Source organism: Lissotriton helveticus, chromosome 8 (assembly GCF_964261635.1).
Source record: "Lissotriton helveticus chromosome 8, aLisHel1.1, whole genome shotgun sequence".
NCBI classification, from domain to species: Eukaryota; Metazoa; Chordata; class Amphibia; order Caudata; family Salamandridae; genus Lissotriton; species Lissotriton helveticus.
In genome coordinates, this window is record NC_136069.1 from 723,326,391 (window position 1) to 723,344,540 (window position 18,150).

Here is an 18,150-nt window from a genome sequence, read left to right on the forward strand (position 1 = left end):
ATAAAGAGGATAGCGGCATATCAACAGGTCATGTTTAGATTGATTTCTCCAGGTACTGTACTTTAGGTTTTTGTCACATGACTAATATATAAAGCAGGATGTAACCAAGTTGGGAATGAGAGTGAGTGGTATAAAATGGAACCTAATCAATGCTGCTAAATCATGTAGGTATGAATCATGTTGATGGTAATCATCATAGCAGGATAATGATCTAATGTGAAAATTAGTAAATTATTATTTGGAATAAATCACATCCTCAAGTTGCATACTCTAGAACTTAGATCGATGTGTATGCTTTTGTATGGGAAACCAGTTTTACTTGGCCAAAAAGGCACCTGCTCAGATGATGCCTGAACCTCTACGATATAAAATGTTATTCACAAGAGCACCACTGTCAACTCTACATGCAAGTGGTAAATTATGTATTGGATGTATGACATCACAACGCATACTTTCACAACGCATGCCATTACGACGCAACTTTTACAACGCATACCATTACAACGCATAGTTTGGGGCGCTGGATAGTGAATAGTTTAATTTACTATTCCAACTCCAGTCCCCGTGGACACTAGGGAAGGTTATTGGATAGTAAATTAACCTATTCCCGATCCTAGAGCGCCCCCAGCGCAATGCGTTGTAACGGTATGCGTTGTAAAAAGTTGCGTCGTAATGGCACTGCGTAGTAAAAGTTGCGTTGGAAAGGTTGTCTCCCTATGTATTAAGTCACAAGATAATACATTCTGGAAAATAATGTTTTCTTTTGTTTCATCTTCCTGCTTTCTTATCGTTATGAGTGTTGTAAAATTTCCAAATGTTACCCGACAAAAAAATTGAGCAGGAACAATTGCATTTCAGATTAACAAAGTTTCAAATGTGGTACTTTTAGGTAAATTACTTTTGCTTAAGTCTGCACAATCTCATACTGACATGAGGCCAACAAATAAAATAAGCCATAAAAAGAAATAAAAGCAAGCCAAGCAGAGAGGTTTTGGGTTCATTGTATGCCATTTTTGCAATCTTAGAAACAGACATCAACCTGATTAAATCTTACCATTGTCTACAGTAATTCCAAGCACACTTGATATCTTTTTTACACTGAAAACACAGAAAAAGTCACTTCATTATTGGATGCTTTTTCTCATCCACACAAAGTAAATCATGGACTTTTCTCACACAAACTCTCAAGGGCGCAAATATCTTTTTTTAAAGACTTGTCATACCGCAGTTGCCAGAATGTGGAGAAGTGCCTGCTACATTATTCGTTACAATTTCCATTCAACTATTTTCCTGTGAACAAATGGAATACTGTGGACTAATTTAATCCTGTAGACAGATGAGTAGAAAAAAGTTTATAAGAACTACTGTATTAAATTTATAGTACAGTAGAACACAGGCATGTTAATGTAAGTAACATCTTCGTAATATACCTGATTTGATGTTATATTTTTTCTTCCATGTGAAAATATTTAACATTGCATCAGGCCTTTCTCCACATTGTGTCATCTGCCAAGCCCTTCAGCAGAAATGTTTGATTATGACCTCCCTGGGATCAATTTATTTGCCTCAAAGGATTGGCGTCCACACGAGCCCGGATGTGGGTCTGCAACCTGCCTGCAGTGTCTGTGGTGCTAGTGACGAATTTGATTATGATGGCTGTTGTGTAACTTACTGTGGTTAAAAGTGAATGAGTTATCCAGGCTGCTCAGCTGCTGTAACCGGGCATGCATCATTCCTGTTCTGTTACGGGAAACAGGCAATGTCTGAGACTTTCGATCATGAACTATGGGTCCCAACCCCTCCTGGTTCCTGTAAGATGGGTGAAATGGTACAGAAGCAATAGTTAGAATTCTCAAATGCGGCCAGACAGGGAGAGAGTTAGTAAAGCAGCTGCAGCACAAATGGCACTAAAAACTCTGAACTATTATGCAGCCCAGTTGTTCTGTTACAATGGCAAATAAAAAAAGAGGCATCATACAATAGCAAATAGGCCCAAATACTTGCTATTGTGGGGGGGGAAAGAAAATTCCTCTACTTATAAAGAAAGCAAAAACTAACGCAAGTCTTTAGATGCCTTCACGTTACAAATGTTGTTTATCTGCATGCGCCGCTGTTGTGCTGTACATTCAAGGAAGTAGTTTAGATGCAAATGGAGAGATGGGCTAAATATCAGATAATCCTATGTGAAATTTCAGGCAACACGCAAAACAAAGGAAAAGAAAAGTGCAATGGAAAACTATACAAGCACACATGCAATGGAGCAGGAATGTAGTTAGGCAGTTCAACACCTGCAGCCGCTTACCCAGGCAGGATGGGAAGAAGAGCCATACACTTTGTTAAACTTGTCAGCAATCGAGTGAAGAAAACAGAAAAGTGACCTGTGTTAGCAAACAGTACAGGCTAAATCCCTATTGTGTACCACCACCAGAACAGAGGAAAGGTGAGAACTAGTGCTGTGCAAACGCACACCACTGATCCCTTAGCCAAGTGTTCGTTCTCAGTGTTACTCTCTGTAGTACAAGAGAACATGCATTTGCTGTGATCTTGCATGCTGTGGGGGGTGTGAAGAAACTTGACGTGGCACGCAGTAAATATATAGGCTAAGGACAGGTGAGAGGTCTGCAACAGAGCTGCAGCCCAATCATGCATAGTGTATGGTTCAACATCTCATGGGTTTTCACAAAAATGTATTTTATTAAAGAGAACTATCAGATTTCAAATTAAGATTTTGGCTGTTCAGAAAGCAACAATATCTCAAACACATAAGTTATTTTTCTAAATCAAAACACTTACATATACCATACTCAGTCAAACATTTTTTCAATCAATAAAATACTTGCTAACAGAAATTACCAAATTCAATATTTGAATATAAAACATAACTAACGAAAAATTGAGAGAACTCTAACATGCACAACAATAAAAAAAATTATCTTTATCAAACAAGTGATTTTAATTATTTTAATACATTGATGAACAAAGCCTGTACCAGCTATATCTAGTCCGACCCCATGCCTTCACTATTTGCTTGTGCTATGATTCTAGTGAGTTCATCTGCAACAATTCTTCTTCCACAAGCTTTGTGCATGATAGATTAATGTAGCCACGTAGAGACAAAGGAGGGTGAGTAGTATGTGGAATGGACACCTGGAGCACTAGAGCTAATGTGGAGAGTATTGATCACTTATTACAGTTACGCCGATGTCTCCTAAGAATTAAATATTTCCTAGTAATCAGAGAGTTTCAGTGAGTGTGCAAAAAGATTACAGGGTTTGAGGCAGGTGGGTCATCAGGTATAGGTCTTGGCAAATTGTTCTTCAGCATGGTCTTCTCAAACTGGTTAGCAGTTAGGGATCTTGCGTCCAAAACATATAATTAGGCAAAAATACAGGGGGCGGCCAGTTGTCTGTTAAGATAATCGGACTGTATCTGTGGCAGGCCCCTCCTGTTGATGATGGGGGAGATCCATGTTTGGGGTTCTGTGAGAAGGTATAGGCACATACCTGCATTGTAGTGCCCTTAAAATGATTTCAATAACACTTCAAGACCGAGATGTCTTCCCTTGACTGTTTACATTATTTTCAATGTTAAATCTATGTATCTGATCATCAAAATGCCATCCACAATTCAAATATGTATCTAAAAGTTGAGATTGAACCTCTGGTGAAAGCACTGACTCGCAAAACATTGTGGCAGAAGATGTGGACAAGACTAATTCAATAAGACAATACAATAATAGGAACAGACTGTTCCTTTCTCACCGTCTTAATAAAGCTCAAGTCTCCAGATCTGGCATGGTTGCTAGAAGCAGCCAGGACGTGCATGACCCGTAAAACATCAAAAGTACTTCGAACAAAACCTAAAAATACTAATGATACGGTTGAACATCACCTACTTTTATCCCACACTATAGAAAAGGCACTATAGCCTCTGGGAACTATTTATCACTCATTTCTGAAAGCACAAGTCGAACGTGGCACATTAAAAAACAAATTTGTTCAGCGTTTACTGTCAGGAAAATAATCCTGTGAATCCTTATTTTGTTGTGGACCTGATCGCTCTTCTAAGGTTCATTTCCCTATTCCAGGCAGAGGCAGGGCTACACTAAGTAAAGGGCTGTGGATAGCTTTTACCTATAGTTCCTTGTTGGTGATCTGTGAGAGTCAAAAATATTCCTAGAAGTAAGACAGGTGCTTTGCACACACAAGAAGATAGCGGTGATGGCTTCAAGAAAGAAGGGATGGCAAACTGCTCCACAATGGTGTTACACCGGGGAGGGGAAGCCAGGAGGTTGAGCATTAGAAAGAAACAACAGACCAGTCTTCTTTTTCTTGAAGTGGTGATATCCTTTGCAGACAAAGTATATGTGAAACCTCTTATTAGACAGACCTTCCCCACTCATCCACTGGGCCTTTTGTAAGAAACAAGAGAAAGAGAATAAAGCTATTCACATAGTGCAGTTCTAGCACAATGTCTTTAGCATTAAGGCTCAATAGAAGTGGTTTACAATAGGACATAGCTAATAAGAATGGACTCACAAACTCCTACGGGTAGATTTTACAGAGTATCTGTAAACTACAATAATAACCTTTCATACTGTAACCACATCCATCCTGTAAAAGGCAATCTTTTCAGATGTGCCTAGGTCCCACATCTGTAAGCAGAAACTATGCAAAGTGACCTGGATGTCAGCCTTACCAAGTGTTCCTATATACAGTATATACAATTATTTCCTCCATTATGTGAAGGAGCAGAAGAGGCTGGAAGTCCATTATCCCTCACTGAGGTCTGTGATAGCACGCATGATGCGTCCGAAGGGGAGTGAAAATTTACAAACATTCATCCTTCAGCACCTCAAGATGTTTTTTGGTGAGTTCAAATTTCCAATCTCAAAGGTATAAGGTAGCATTTGTGTGACAAGCATGAAAGAGTCATACCCTTTCTGTTATTGCCAGCAAGTCTCTGTCATCATAACCTTGCTCGTGATGGAATGGAAAACAATCCTGTGCCCTAATTACCACTGTCTTTCTCCTCAATGTTCTCTCCTTAAAGTGAGTTCTGAAGAGGATACTCAGGTCTAGCGGACCTTGTCATCCAGTTTAAGAGGACTTTTGTATTTTAGTATCTTAAACTGAACCCTGTGGTAATGGATTTGCCCGGGAATGTGGCAACCTTAGCAGCTGGTAAAATCTTCTTCTTTGTTTCAACTTATGACACAGTTGCTGCAAACAGCAGTCATTATTTACTATAGAGACTCTTATATCCTCTAGTCCATAGTTAATCTTCTTCTACCTTGTGTGTCATTACTCACATTTCCAGAGTGGACCAAAGCACCTGTTTAAAGCACATCTTTATCTATATCAATATTCAGAAATCTAGGCCAACTATAAGCTCTTAAACTCCAATCCTTAATTCTCCTTTTACAAAGGACAAAGACACTGGCTGACACATAAGGTGAAAGCACTGTCGGAAAATAAGGATCTGGAGCGCAAAAGTGACCAAACGGACTAAGTTGTAATTAGGACAATGCTCTGTCCCAACATCCTCATAAATGACTGAAATAATAAAAAAGGATATTTGCCCAGACTGGAAGAGGATTTACCTAAACATCCTGAAGAAACTGAGACAAAAATGTGTTCTGCTTGGCTTTGCAAGAATGCGTGACCAGTTTTGAACTTGCATACGGCATGTAATTTCAAACAGCTACTTTGAAAGTACACTAGTTATTCCATATTGGCTTCAAAAGCTGCCGTGTGAGAATTTTGAACTGAAAATGAGTACCATTCAAAATGGAGGAAACCGCAATATATTATTAATGCATTGGATGCCAGCTTGACTGGTCAATGGCCATTGTGACTAAAAGGCTTTCTAAAGGACCCTTTGTGTGTTCTAAATAAAAGATTGTACTTCTCTAAACATCACAGTAGGTAATGAATATCAGGAACCAGTCACCTCTGTGGACATCAACAACGGAATAGGAGTTATTTGGTTTGCAAATCTTGGGGTAGGCGCTTCGTCCTTTGGGTGATGGGTACACGGATAGTCATGAGGGTTCAAGAAGGATTTGGATGACGTGAATCAAAACATCATCAATATTACTCCACCAGTAAAGTAAATCACTGCAAGGCAGACACAACTAAAAATTACTTACATTTGGTAGGAATCCTTCTGGTGCAAAATCTATCCACCTGCAGATTCCTCACTTGATGAATATCTCAGGGCACCAGACTTCATCTCGAAAGATTTTCAAAGTTCTCCCACACCTGAAGGGTGTGCTGGCTCCATTTTTGCGCAGGTAGCGGCACCATGGTGATGTCACTGGAGCAATATAGCGCCCAAACTGGTGCGATGACCTCATGGCCCAGTCTGTTTTTTTCTGTGCTCTTAGAGGCGGAGATGAGAAATGATGATTATTATGATGCAGTGCAAACTAATTTGGAACCTCTACAGGGAAGTGTTCACTGACCAAATTTTAGAATGGGGAGGTTGGTGGGATCAGTGAGGAATCTTCAGAAGACTAGTATGCTTCAGAAGGATTATGTTACTTATCCTGTAAGCATCTGTTCTTGGCATGTAGTGCTGTAGATTCACATGCTTTGCATACTTCTGCAATCTACTGTTGTGTCCTGATATGTTCAAGTTGTGTATCTTCGAAGATGTCTTTCGAGTTACGAGGTAAAACGAATCCTCCTCTTGGTGAGAATGCGCATAGGTAGCGACCCCATTGTTAGATTGTTTTTCCACAGGCGGGTGAGAATGGAATGTGAGTAAGCATCAGTAAAGAAAGGTCCATGCATTAGGAAAATAAAAAATAAGGAACTGCAACGGCCACAGGTGTCCGGGGAGGAGGGTGGGCCCATGTACAGCACTACATGCCAAGAACAGATGCTTACAGGGTAAGTAACATAATCCGTTCGAGCCATGTTTGGCTGTAGATACACATGCTTTGCATACACTGTAAAACAATGCCCTCCAAAAGCAGTGGCTAACCTTTGGTTGGAAGTGTACGTAGCACTGCCTGATCTACATTAGCTTGTTGGCGTGCTAGAACTTCCACACAAGAATGTTTAGTGAAAGTGTGTAGTGTAGACCATGTAGCTTCCTTACATATGTCAGCTATTTGGATACTGCCCAGTAATGCCATGGAGGCCCCTGTTTTACGAGTAGAGTTTTCTCTAGGGAGTGTTGGTAAAGTCATTTTACCTTTGATGTAGCATTTCTGAATACATTTAATTATCCATTTGTATAAATGAAGGATGGTGCACCGAAAGAACTGGTCCGTAACAGCAAAGTGGTTTGGAAAAAGTTCCTAGAATAAGACGTCAATTGTAGATAGGCAATATAAATCTGCAAATGTGCGAAGAAACAGCAAGCGAATCATTGGCTTTTTGAAGCACGGTACTCCGAATCCAGTACATTCCCTTAATATGGGACGAACTCTACTACAGCGGTGAAGAGGATCGATATATGCCGCTTCGCTTGCTGTTTCTTCGCACATTTGCAGATTTATATTGCCTATCTACATTGTTGAATGATTATGCTGCTGCTGTAGGAGTGATTATTTATCCTCCTTCTCGACCAGCTACAATTGACGTCTTATTCTAGGAACTTTTTCCAAACCACTTTGCTGTTACGGACCAGTTCTTTCGGTGCACCATCCTTCATTTATACAATTTGGTATCTGCCTAGGCAGCGGAGCTTCTGTGCGGCTAGCACCGGATGTGATTTGCACGATCATCAATATACTTTCTACTACGAAACTCAAGTGCGAACCTTAGTCAGCCGCAGCTTGCTTTTTCTGATACATTTAATTATCCATCTAGACATGCCTGATTTAGATGGGGTTTTCCTTTGTGAGGGGGTGAAAAAGCAACAAAGAGTTGTTTGGTTTTATGGAAATCTGGTTCTGGCAATGTAGTATATTAGAGCTCTTTTAACATCTAGTGTATGAAGGGCCCTTTCCGCAACTGAGTCTGGTTGAGGGAAGAAAACCGGTAACTCAACTAATTGGCCAAGGAGGAAAGTGGAAACCACCATTGGAAGGACTTTTGGATTGGTGGGAAGGACCACCCCATCCCTGTGTAGTTGAAAGAAAGGTTCTGCTAAGGTTAGTGCCTGGAGCTCACTGACAAGCCTGTGTGAAGTAATGGTAATTAAAAAGGCGACCTTCAGAGATAGAAATTGGAGGAGACAATTATGCAATGGTTCTATTGGTGGACCCATAGGTCTGGATAGAACAATCTTGAGATTCCATGTCGGTGCAGATGGAATTCTGGGTGGAATTACCCTTTTAAGGCCTTCCATAAAGGTCTCATTAACTGACACTTTGAACAAAGGTAAGTGTTGCCTGTTTTGTAGCCACCCACTGCAGCTGGATGTAAGTGTAGGCAAGGCCAGAGAGTTGTATATGAAGAAGGTAGCAAACAATATTTAGTACAGTTCCAATAAATAGATCAATGTGCTTATTACGGCAGCAAAATACAAATCATTTCCATTTAGCTGCATATTGTGCTCTAGTGACAGGCCTACGAGCTTCTTTAAGAATGGTCATACATTCAGCTGGGAGATTAAGGTAATCAAATTCTCTGACCTCAGGAGCCAGGTCGACAGTTGAGTTCCTTTGGATTTGGCTGCCTGATTTTTCCATGGTTCCGAGTGAGAAGATCTGGGTTGAGGTGAAGCTTCTCATGGGGAACTACAGAGAACTCGAGTAGTGTGGTGAACCAGGTTTGACGAGCCCAAGTGGGCGATACTAGAATGCGGGTGATGGATGTTTACCTGAGCCTCTTAACCAGAAATGACAGACGAAGGAGAGGTCGAAAAGCATTGACAAATATCCCTGACCCGTTTATCCATAGAGTATTACCCTTGGATAGTGGATGTAGGAACCTGGATGCAAAGTTTGGCCATTTTGCGTTGTATGTGGTTGCGAACAGGTCTATTTGTGGAAAACCCCACTTGTGGAAGCATGGGAGGAGGACTCTGGGTGGAGTTCCCACTCTTGGACTTGTTGCCACATCCTGCTGAGGTCGTCAAAGTTGTTGTCTGTTCCTGGGAGGTGTTCCGCTAACAGATGGCTGTTGTGACGTATTGCCGAACGCCAAATGGTCTGAGATAGGCATAACTGTAGAGTGTCCTCCCACCTTGTTTTTGCACATAGTACATGGCTGTTATATTGTTAGTCCGGACTCGTACAACTTTGCCTATCAGGTGAGGTAGGAACGCTTTCAATGCTAGATGTACAGCTTGAAGCTCAAGATAGTTGATGTGGAGACTCTGGTATTTGGTGTCCCAAAGACCCTAAACAGTGAGATCAAGTAGGTGAGCATCCTGTCCTGTGAGAGATGCAACCACTGTCGGAACAATTTGTGCAACAGGGTCAAGGAAAGGCCACCCTTTTAACAGGTTTTGTTGCTCTTTTGTTGCTCCACCACTGCAGAGAGCAATGGGTGCGGCTGTCTATCAACACTAGATCTTGTAACTGACCCAGTGACTGAGACCACTGTGCATGTGTCACTATGGCAATGCATGAGACCTTCATACCCAACAGACGTTTAACCATTTTGACTGTTAGTTATTGATTGGCTTGAAATTGTGGTAGCAGTGTCTGGAAATTTTGAATCCTTGCTTTATTGAGAGAGGCTAATCCCAGTTGTGTGTTGAGTATAGCTCTAAGATACGGCTGAACCTGTAAAGGTTTAAGATGTGATTTTTATACATTGATGGTAAATCTTAGTTGATGGAGCAAATCTATAGTGACCCCAGTATGTGGGTGACACAGGGGAAGGGTTCCAGCTTTGATAAGCAAGTCGTCCAGATACGGGAAGACATCATGGATGTTTTATCTGCGTAGATGTGCTGCTACCACTGCTAAGCATTTGGTGAACACCTGGGGTGCAGTAGTCATCCCAAATGGGAGCATTTTGAACTTATAATGCTTGCCAGCTATGACAAACCTGAGGTATTTGCAGTGTGCATGATGGGATGGAATGTGAAAGTAGAAGTCCTTGAAGTTTAGTGCTGACAAAGTCTCCTTTTTGGAGAAGTGGGATCATGCCTTAGAGGGTGATCATATGGAAATGCTCCAACAGGATGTAATGATTTAAGGGCACGAGCTATAAGTTGGGCGGTAGTGAGCCATCCTTTTTGGGGATAAGAAAGTATAGGAAGTATACCTCTGACCCTTGATGTTGAAGAGGGACGGGCTCTACAGCTCCTTTAGCAAGAGGGTTTGTCCTTCCTGTTTGAGCAGGGCTTAATATTCCACAGAGAGTTTGTGTGTGCGACGTGGAATGTTTAAGATGTGGTGAGGAGCTCCAGACAATAACCATGTTCGATAATGTCCAACATAGTCTGATCTGATGTTATGGATCGTCGGGTGAGGATAAGCTGTTGTTATTGACCCTGCTAGGTGTTAAATTATCAGGGTGAAGGAGAAGAGACTTAGTGGTGGGCGGGTTATCACATTCAGAAGCATGTTTGCCACAAACTTTGGAGTTATTACCCTTGTACATGCCCTATAGTAGCTTTGTGATGGGGAGTTGTGATTTTGCAGTTGTTATGAGGAAGAAGAGGCATCAGAAGATGCAGCTTGTAAGCCTGTCCTATATGAGGAGTGGCAAAAGGAGCCACCGGGAGTGGGGTTCTGGAGAGCACCCATGGATTTAGCAACCTCAGTGTCCTTCTCCATCTTTTCTAACTTTTGGTCAACTTGTGGCCCAAACAGGTGCTCCTTGTCAAAAGGGACATTTAAGAGTGTTTACTGAACTTCTGGCTTGAAGCCAGACATGCACACCCAAGCATGTCTGTGCAGTAACACACTGGTATTAATACCCCTGGCAGTTGTATTTGTGAAATGATTAGAAATTAGTTTCCTCGCTTGTTCTAGTTCCTGCCCTCTTTTTCGATGTTCCCCTGGGAGGTCCTGGAGAAGTTCCTCCATTTTGTCCCAGTGGGCACAATCACACCTGATCGCCAGTGATTAGCGGACTGTGCCACTACTTGTTTCCCTGAAGAATCAATGAGCTTAGACTCTTTATCCAGAGGTGGAGCGCCATCTGAGGTTTGTGAATTAGTCCTCTTATGGGCATTGGACACAAACAATGAATCATTGGGAAGTTGTACTCGGATGTAAATTGGGACTGAGGCTGCGACTTTGTATTTTTTGCTGACACAGGGAGTGATTGTGCATGCTCACCACGAAGGGTCTTTAAAGAGGTCATAGGTGTGATGAATCCAGCCTTTTAACATACCGAGATATTGGGTAGCCCGATGTGTAGTGGAAAGGGTTTCAAAGAGGAAATCCTCTTCTTGCTGATCTTCTGTCGTGGTATGTTCCCTCCTGCTCTCTGAGATCCGGAGGTCAAGCCCTTGCCGTGGTCCCCCGATACAGGCTGTGTCGGGTTGGTGGCCGTTCTTTCCGGGTCAAGGCGGCTGAGCTTTGGAACTCCCTCCCAGCGGACTTGCGGCTTTTAGATGATCTTTTTGCTTTCCGCAAAGCGTTGAAAACTTTCCTTTTTAAATAAATGCCCTTTTATCTGTGTTGTGTTTTTGGTAACTGTCGCACATTTCCTGCCATGCGCCAGGACGCCCCTTAGCTGGGGCAGCTGCGCGCAATACAAATGTGCATAACATAACACAACATAACATATAGGCTCTGTATGGAGCTGGACCTGGTGGTACGCTGCAGGTCTGCTTATGAGGTCCTAATATGAGGTGGTGTCATCAGGAGGCGATGGTTTAGCATGGTACAAATCTGGATAGGTGTCTCCTGGGGGATCAAAATCACAATCTGGCCAGGTGTCTGTTAGCCATCATAAGAATCATCCGTCCCCAATGCCCACTTGTGAGGGAAGTTGGGGATCCCTGTGGAGTATTATCTAGGGGATCACTATAGGGGGAGTGGAGTTAGTGAAGGTGGTGGAATGATGGGTGGAGGAGGTGGTAGTGGTGGTGAAGTATGTGGAGGAGGGTGCAAAGGACTAGTAGCCTTGTCAGTCTTCCTCTTTTTAACAGGCACTGGCAAGTCTATTGCTGCTCCAAAGGAAAGTTGGCACTTTGATGGAGGTGGCGCCAACCCCACAGTCTTGGCTAAGATAAGCCAGTCTGAAGCTGTGCGCAGCTGTTTTTGGCGTGGATGGTACCATTCCTGTATTGTCTGGAGGATTGGTTCAAATGGAGTACTGGGAGCAAATTTTGATGCGGATCTCCAAATTTTCGGTGCGAGAGTGGTTTCAGTTTTGAATTCGAAGATGAATCAGGTCGTCTAGGTGTGGAAGTTGATGGCTTTGGACATTCTTTCAGAATCGAGACCGAGAACGGGCCTCTGTAGCAGATGTTCGGAGCAGACTATGGCCTGTTGGCAGTGATGGCCCGGGAGCCATATGTTCGGTTGGAAGCAAATGTTTTTTTGGTGGCAGGACGGGGACGTTAGTACTCACAGTATGCTGACCCAGTGGAAGGTCATGCATCTGGAGGTTTATCTCCAAGTCAGAGAAGGGGCTGGACTTTTCTACTGGAAAAGCCTCTTCTTCGGCTGCAGAGACCTCCTTTTCTCCCTCGACATCCTGTTGACCGAAGATGTTGTGTGTCTTTTCGACCTCCCAACGCGGCTTCTCCCTGCGATGTGCCCTTAAGTTCCATAAGGTTTTCTTCGACCGGAATGATCGTCAGGCCTTGCAGTGTTCTTCTCTCTGATTGGGAGATAAGCAGAGGTTGCAAACTTGATGAAGTTTGGTCCCCGGTTACTTAGCATGGCACCTCGTACACAAATGGAATGAAGTCCGTTCCATCAGCAGGGCATTCTAAGGCGAAGAGATAGAAAGATATGCCCGAAGGCCGCGTGGGAGTATGTTGATTCGAAGGACGATAGCTTTCCAGAATTTCAAAACACTAAGATGGGAACGCGTTCAATAACAATACCAACATGGGTAGGGGTGGTCTACAAATCAAAAGGAGTCCGAAACGGTCCCGAACCGGAGCACAGTAATAAACATTCAAACTTGACGTCAGAAAGAAAACAATCTAACAATGGAGTCAATGCCCAGGTGCATTATCAACCTCATGACTCAAAAGACTTCTTCGAAGAAAAACAACTTGCACACATCCAGGCTCAACACTAGATGGTAGGGGTATGCAAAGCATGTGTATCTACAGCCACACATGCCTCGAACATATGTTACCAAACGTAAGTAACTTTTTCTTCTGATGGATACTTCTAACTGCAGATTCCCAACCTGAGAACACATTTCAAAGAAGTATCCCTCTCAGGAGGTGGGTCTGAAGGAATAGTCAAACGAGGAAATCTTGGAACACCCAAGCATGTGAAATGGACATCCCTTCCCACCTGTTAATCTAAGCAATAATGCCTAGCAAAGGTATGAAGAGAAACCCTGGTCGCCGCATAACAAACCTCAGCTGTGGGAATAACTCTGGCGTACGAGTTACTTACCTTCGGTAACGGTGTATCTGGTAGAGACGATTCTAGCCGCAAATTCCTTCACGTAGAATTATCCCCAGGTGTGAGACTGTATTTGGAAACTTTTTGTCACAGCATCCCTGCGTGCGGGGGGCAGGTGGCATCATGTGACTCCGCCCAGGCGTCGTCTGCGCACGTGACATCAGCGAGGTCACATAAGCCTCACCCCGGCGCGCCTACGTCAGTTTTCTTGAGAGAACTTTTCCGTACCACAACGCGGAACCACCAGGCAAAAAACTGTGGGAGCATCGGAACAGTGTGCGAAAGAGTATATTAAAAAGAAAAAGACACCCCAAGGAACAGTGCAACACTGCAGTGTCCAAGGGCAGGGACAGAATGAAGAACAGAGCAAATCCCAGAGCGGCCACCCTGCCAGTACACAGACAGCCACCCTCCCCTCTCCCTCGGGGAAAAGGAACTTGCGCAAAAAGACATGACACATGTAGAAGGCCTACAACCCTCACCTCGAAACAAGGAAGGAGAGACAGTCCCAACAGGCAGGAACAAACCACCTCCAAGCCACCCCAGCACAGAGGGCAACTACCCTCCAAGCAAAAGGGATAGGCACGACCAGAGGATCCCGACGCACAAGTTACCTACTTGTGTAACAATATATCTGTAAGAGACATTGGTTAGTGATAGATTACTTACCTTAGATTATCCCCAGGCGTCAGACTGGTTCCGGATGGATTTCTGCTTAGCAGTACCTCTGCACGCCAGTAGGTGGTGTCCTGCGGCTCCGCATTCATCCCTGGCGTTGTAGGTGCTGAGATGACGTCACAGAGAGTACTTCAATGCCACGCTGACGTCAGTTCTGTACACAACTATTCCGCGCCAAAACACAGAGCCATGCAAGATACTGACAATTGATGCATAAAACTAGGGCCCTAAAAGGGGATGACCTTAACCCTAGTAATCAGTTCGCAGAACGGGGAGGATGGGCGGGCGGTAAGGAATCTATCACTAACTAATGTCTCTTACAGATATATCCTTACACAAGTAACTTTGTGCATCTGAAAGAGACACATTAGTGATAGATTCCTTACCTTAGAATAGATACCCCAGCAATACCAACCCGGGTGGTGGTCTGCGAACAAGAGTACACCAGAAAATCACGGAGCACAGAACGGCCAAAAACGCCATCCCTCCGGACCTGACTGTCAAGGCAATAGTGCTTGGCAAACGTGTGCAGCGAGCTCACGTAGCTGCCTGACAAATATCCGGCAAGGGGACACAGCGTCCCAAGGCAGTAGTGGCTGCAGTTGCCCTGGTCGAATGGGCACGCAGTCCCACAGGAGGCTCCTTCTTGGCCAAGGAGTAACATGCTTTGATGCACAGAACAACCCACCGGGAGATGGTCCGTTTGTGCACCGCTCGACCTTTTTGGCACCCACGTAGCCAACAAAGAGCTGATCATCCACCCGGAACTGCTTTGTACGCTGCAGATAGAATGCGAGCACACATTTTGGGTCCATTCAGCGGAGCCTCTCCTCTTACCTTGAAGGAAGCAGAGGCGGAAAGAAGGTGGGCAAAGTGATGGTCTGCCCAATGTGGAAGGGCGTGACAACCTTTGGCAGAAAAGAAGGACGGGTCCTTAAAACCACCTTGTCTAGATGAACAGAAAGGAAAGGAGGTTTGGAAGAAAGAGCCTGGAGCTCACTCACTCTTCTGGCAGAGGTGATAGCAACCAGGAAAGCCATCTTTAGAGTGAGAGGACGCAAAGGAGAGTTATGAAGGGGCTCGAAGGGAGCGCACATCAGAAAAGTCAAGACAAGGTTTAAGTCCCACTGAGGCATTATAAAGGGCACAGGTGGAAATGTGTGCGTAATGCCTTTAAGGAAACGGTTAACAACAGGGGACTTAAAAAGAGAAGGCTGATCTGGAAGCCGTAGTAAGGCAGAGATGGCTGAAAGATAACCCTTGATAGTGCCCAGAGTAGAGCACTGCTGGGCCAAGGAGAGAAGGAACAGAAGAACCTCAGAAAGAAGGGCAGAAAGGGCATCCACAGTCTTTGCTGAGCACCATGCTACAAATCTGTTCCACCTACAGTCGTATACCGTTTTCGTGGAGGGACGCCTGGCTGCCAGAATGACATCACCCACTTCAGGAGGAAGATCGAAAGTTGTCACCTGTCGCCGCTCAATCTGCAAGCATGGAGGTGGAGGCTGGACAGGTTCGGGTGGAGGACAGTCCCCTGCTGCTGCGACAGAATATCCTCCCGGAGAGGAAGGATCGATGCTCATACTAAGTAGCTCAGGATACCAAACTCTTTGAGCCCAGTCCGGAGCCACAAGAATCACTTGGGCCCGGTCGCGCCTGATCTTCTTCAGCACTCTGGGCAGAAGTGGTATAGGCGTAAAGGCGTACAACAGACCACAGCTCCACTCGCGACGAAAAGCGTCTCCGAGCGAGTGCCGCCTTGGAAATTCAAACGCGCAGAACTGATGACAGCGTTCTCTTCAGTGGCGAATAGGTCTAACCAAGGCTCTCCCCACTGCTGAAAGAGACCTTGCGCCACGTCAGAGTTCAGACGCCATTCATGATCCATCATTCACCAACGGCTGAGTTTGTCCGCCCTGGCGTTCAGGGAACCTGCCAGGTGTTGAACAACCAGGGTCACGCCCTGATGTTCCAGCCATTGCCAGAGGCGCAGAGCCTCTTGACACCGGGTCCACGACCCCACCCCGCCCTGTTTGTTGGAGTACCACATGGCGGTGGTGTTGTCCGTGAACACCTGCACTACACTCCCCCTGACAGAGGGGAGGAACGCTTTCAGTGCAAACCGGATCGCCCGCAGCTCCAGAAGGTTGATGTGAAGCCGGGACTCCGCCGGAGACTAGAGGCCTCTGATCTCCACCTCTTCCATGTGGCCCCCCCAGCCCAGGAGGGGCGCATCAGTCACGACCACGTGCTACGGTTGGGGTAGGGAGAGGGATCTGCCGCCGACCCAATCGCGGTCCGTGAGCCACCACTGCAACTGTCTCGCAGAGCCCTCAGAGAACAGGACGTGGTCGGACAGGTTGCCCTGTCAGACTGCAGAGCCCGCATCCTCCACCGGGCGTGATGCACCAGAAGGATGCAGGAGGCCATCAGCCCCAGAAGCCGCAGCGTCAATGTGACCGAGACCTGGGATAAAGGCTGAAAGATCAGAATCAGAGCCTGAATATCCCAAACCCGCTGTTCGGGAGGATAAACCCGAAATTGCGCAGAGTCCATAACAACTCCGATGAAGTGGAGCTTCTGAGAGGGGCACAGGTGTGACTTCGGCACATTGATGGAGAACCCCAGCAGGTGCAGGAGGTCGGCCGTAGTCTGGAGGTGGCGGACGACTGTCTGGGGCGAGCCCGCCTTCAACAACCAGTCGTCGAGATAGGGGAAGATAGACACCCCCAATCTGAATAGATGAGCTACGACTACCACCATCACTTTCTTGAACACTCAAGGGGCGCTGGGAAGGCCAAAGGGGAGCACTATAAACTGAAAGTGCTCATGGCCTACCGTGAACCGCAAATAGCACCGGTGGGCCGGCAGGACGGGGATGTGAAAATAAGCGTCCTGCAAGTCCAACGCTACCATCCAGTCTCCAGGGTCTAGGGCAGCTAAGACCTGAGCCAAAGTCAGCATCTTGAACTTCTCCTTCCGGAGGAAGCCGTTGACGTTCCGCAGGTCCAAGATAGGGCGTAGGCCACCTTTGCCCTTTTTGGGAACCAGAAAGTAGTGGGAATAGCAACCACACTCTACTTCTGGCCCAGGAACGCGCTCGATGCCCCCCCTTGGCCAAGAGGGCCGTAACTTTCTCTTGCAGAAGTTGCAAGTGATCCCCCGACACGCGGAGGTACTGCGGTGGCATGGCTGGAGGGGTCGCCCCAAAGGGGAGGGAGTAGCCCCTTCAGACGATTTGTAGTACCCACCTGTCCGATGTGATGGAGCGCCAGCGAACCCTGTCCCCCACTGGCGTTAAATGGGCCTGAAAGCTCGGACTAGGAAGGCTTTGAGGCGGATGCTGCGGGGGTGGATGTGGACTGGCCTCGCCTGCTGTCCCCTGGCACCGCCACGGCGGTTACCACGTCCGCCGCCACGCTGGATGTTAGTCTGCAGCCTGTGGCCGGCAGGACGTGAGGGGGTGCCCATTCCTTGGCCACGAAAGGAGCGAAAGGCAGAAGGTTGCTGGCACTGGCCTGACAGGCCCAAGGACTTGGCCGTAGCCCTGGAGTCCTTGAAACGCTCAAGCGCACTGTCTGCCTTGTCGCCAAAGAAGCGACGGCCATCAAACGGCATGTCCATGACGTCATTCTGGACATCAGCTGAAAAGGTGGCAGACCTCAGCCAGGCGTGGCGGCGAACCGCCACCGTCGTTGTAATCGCCCTGCCTAGCGAGTCCGTAGTATCCAGCCCACAACAAATAGAGTACCGTGTCGCATCTCGCCGCTCCGCAAGGGCTTGGGCGAGCTTCACCCGGGCCTTCTCCGGGCAAGCTGGCAGCACGTCCGCAACCCACAGAGAGTGGGTATAACGGCCCAAAAGGCAAGCGGTGTTGATCGACCGCAACCCCAAACTGAGAGAGGAGAACATTTTCTTTCCGAACTGTTCCTACCTTTTGGATTCCCGATCAGGAGGAGCTGTCGGGAATGTGGTCTGGGAGTTAGAGGCCTGGATAACCAGACTGTCGAGGG

General features: G+C 45.9%; 1 protein-coding gene across 9 annotated transcripts in view; it reads right to left on the bottom strand.

Moving 5' to 3' along the window:
• Positions 1 to 18,150, bottom strand: part of DOCK9 (dedicator of cytokinesis 9) — a 1,161,971-nt gene that overhangs the window by 280,804 nt on the left and 863,017 nt on the right. For 4 of the 9 annotated variants that reach the window (XM_078657521.1, XM_078657519.1, XM_078657526.1 and 1 more), the window contains exon 38: positions 1,673 to 1,809. In XM_078657521.1, the coding sequence (XP_078513647.1) occupies positions 1,673 to 1,809 (137 nt within the window). Of the gene's footprint in view, positions 1 to 1,054; positions 1,099 to 1,672; positions 1,810 to 18,150 lie in introns of all 9 variants that reach the window. The other 5 variants (XM_078657525.1, XM_078657523.1, XM_078657524.1 and 2 more) reach the window with 2 other exon arrangements.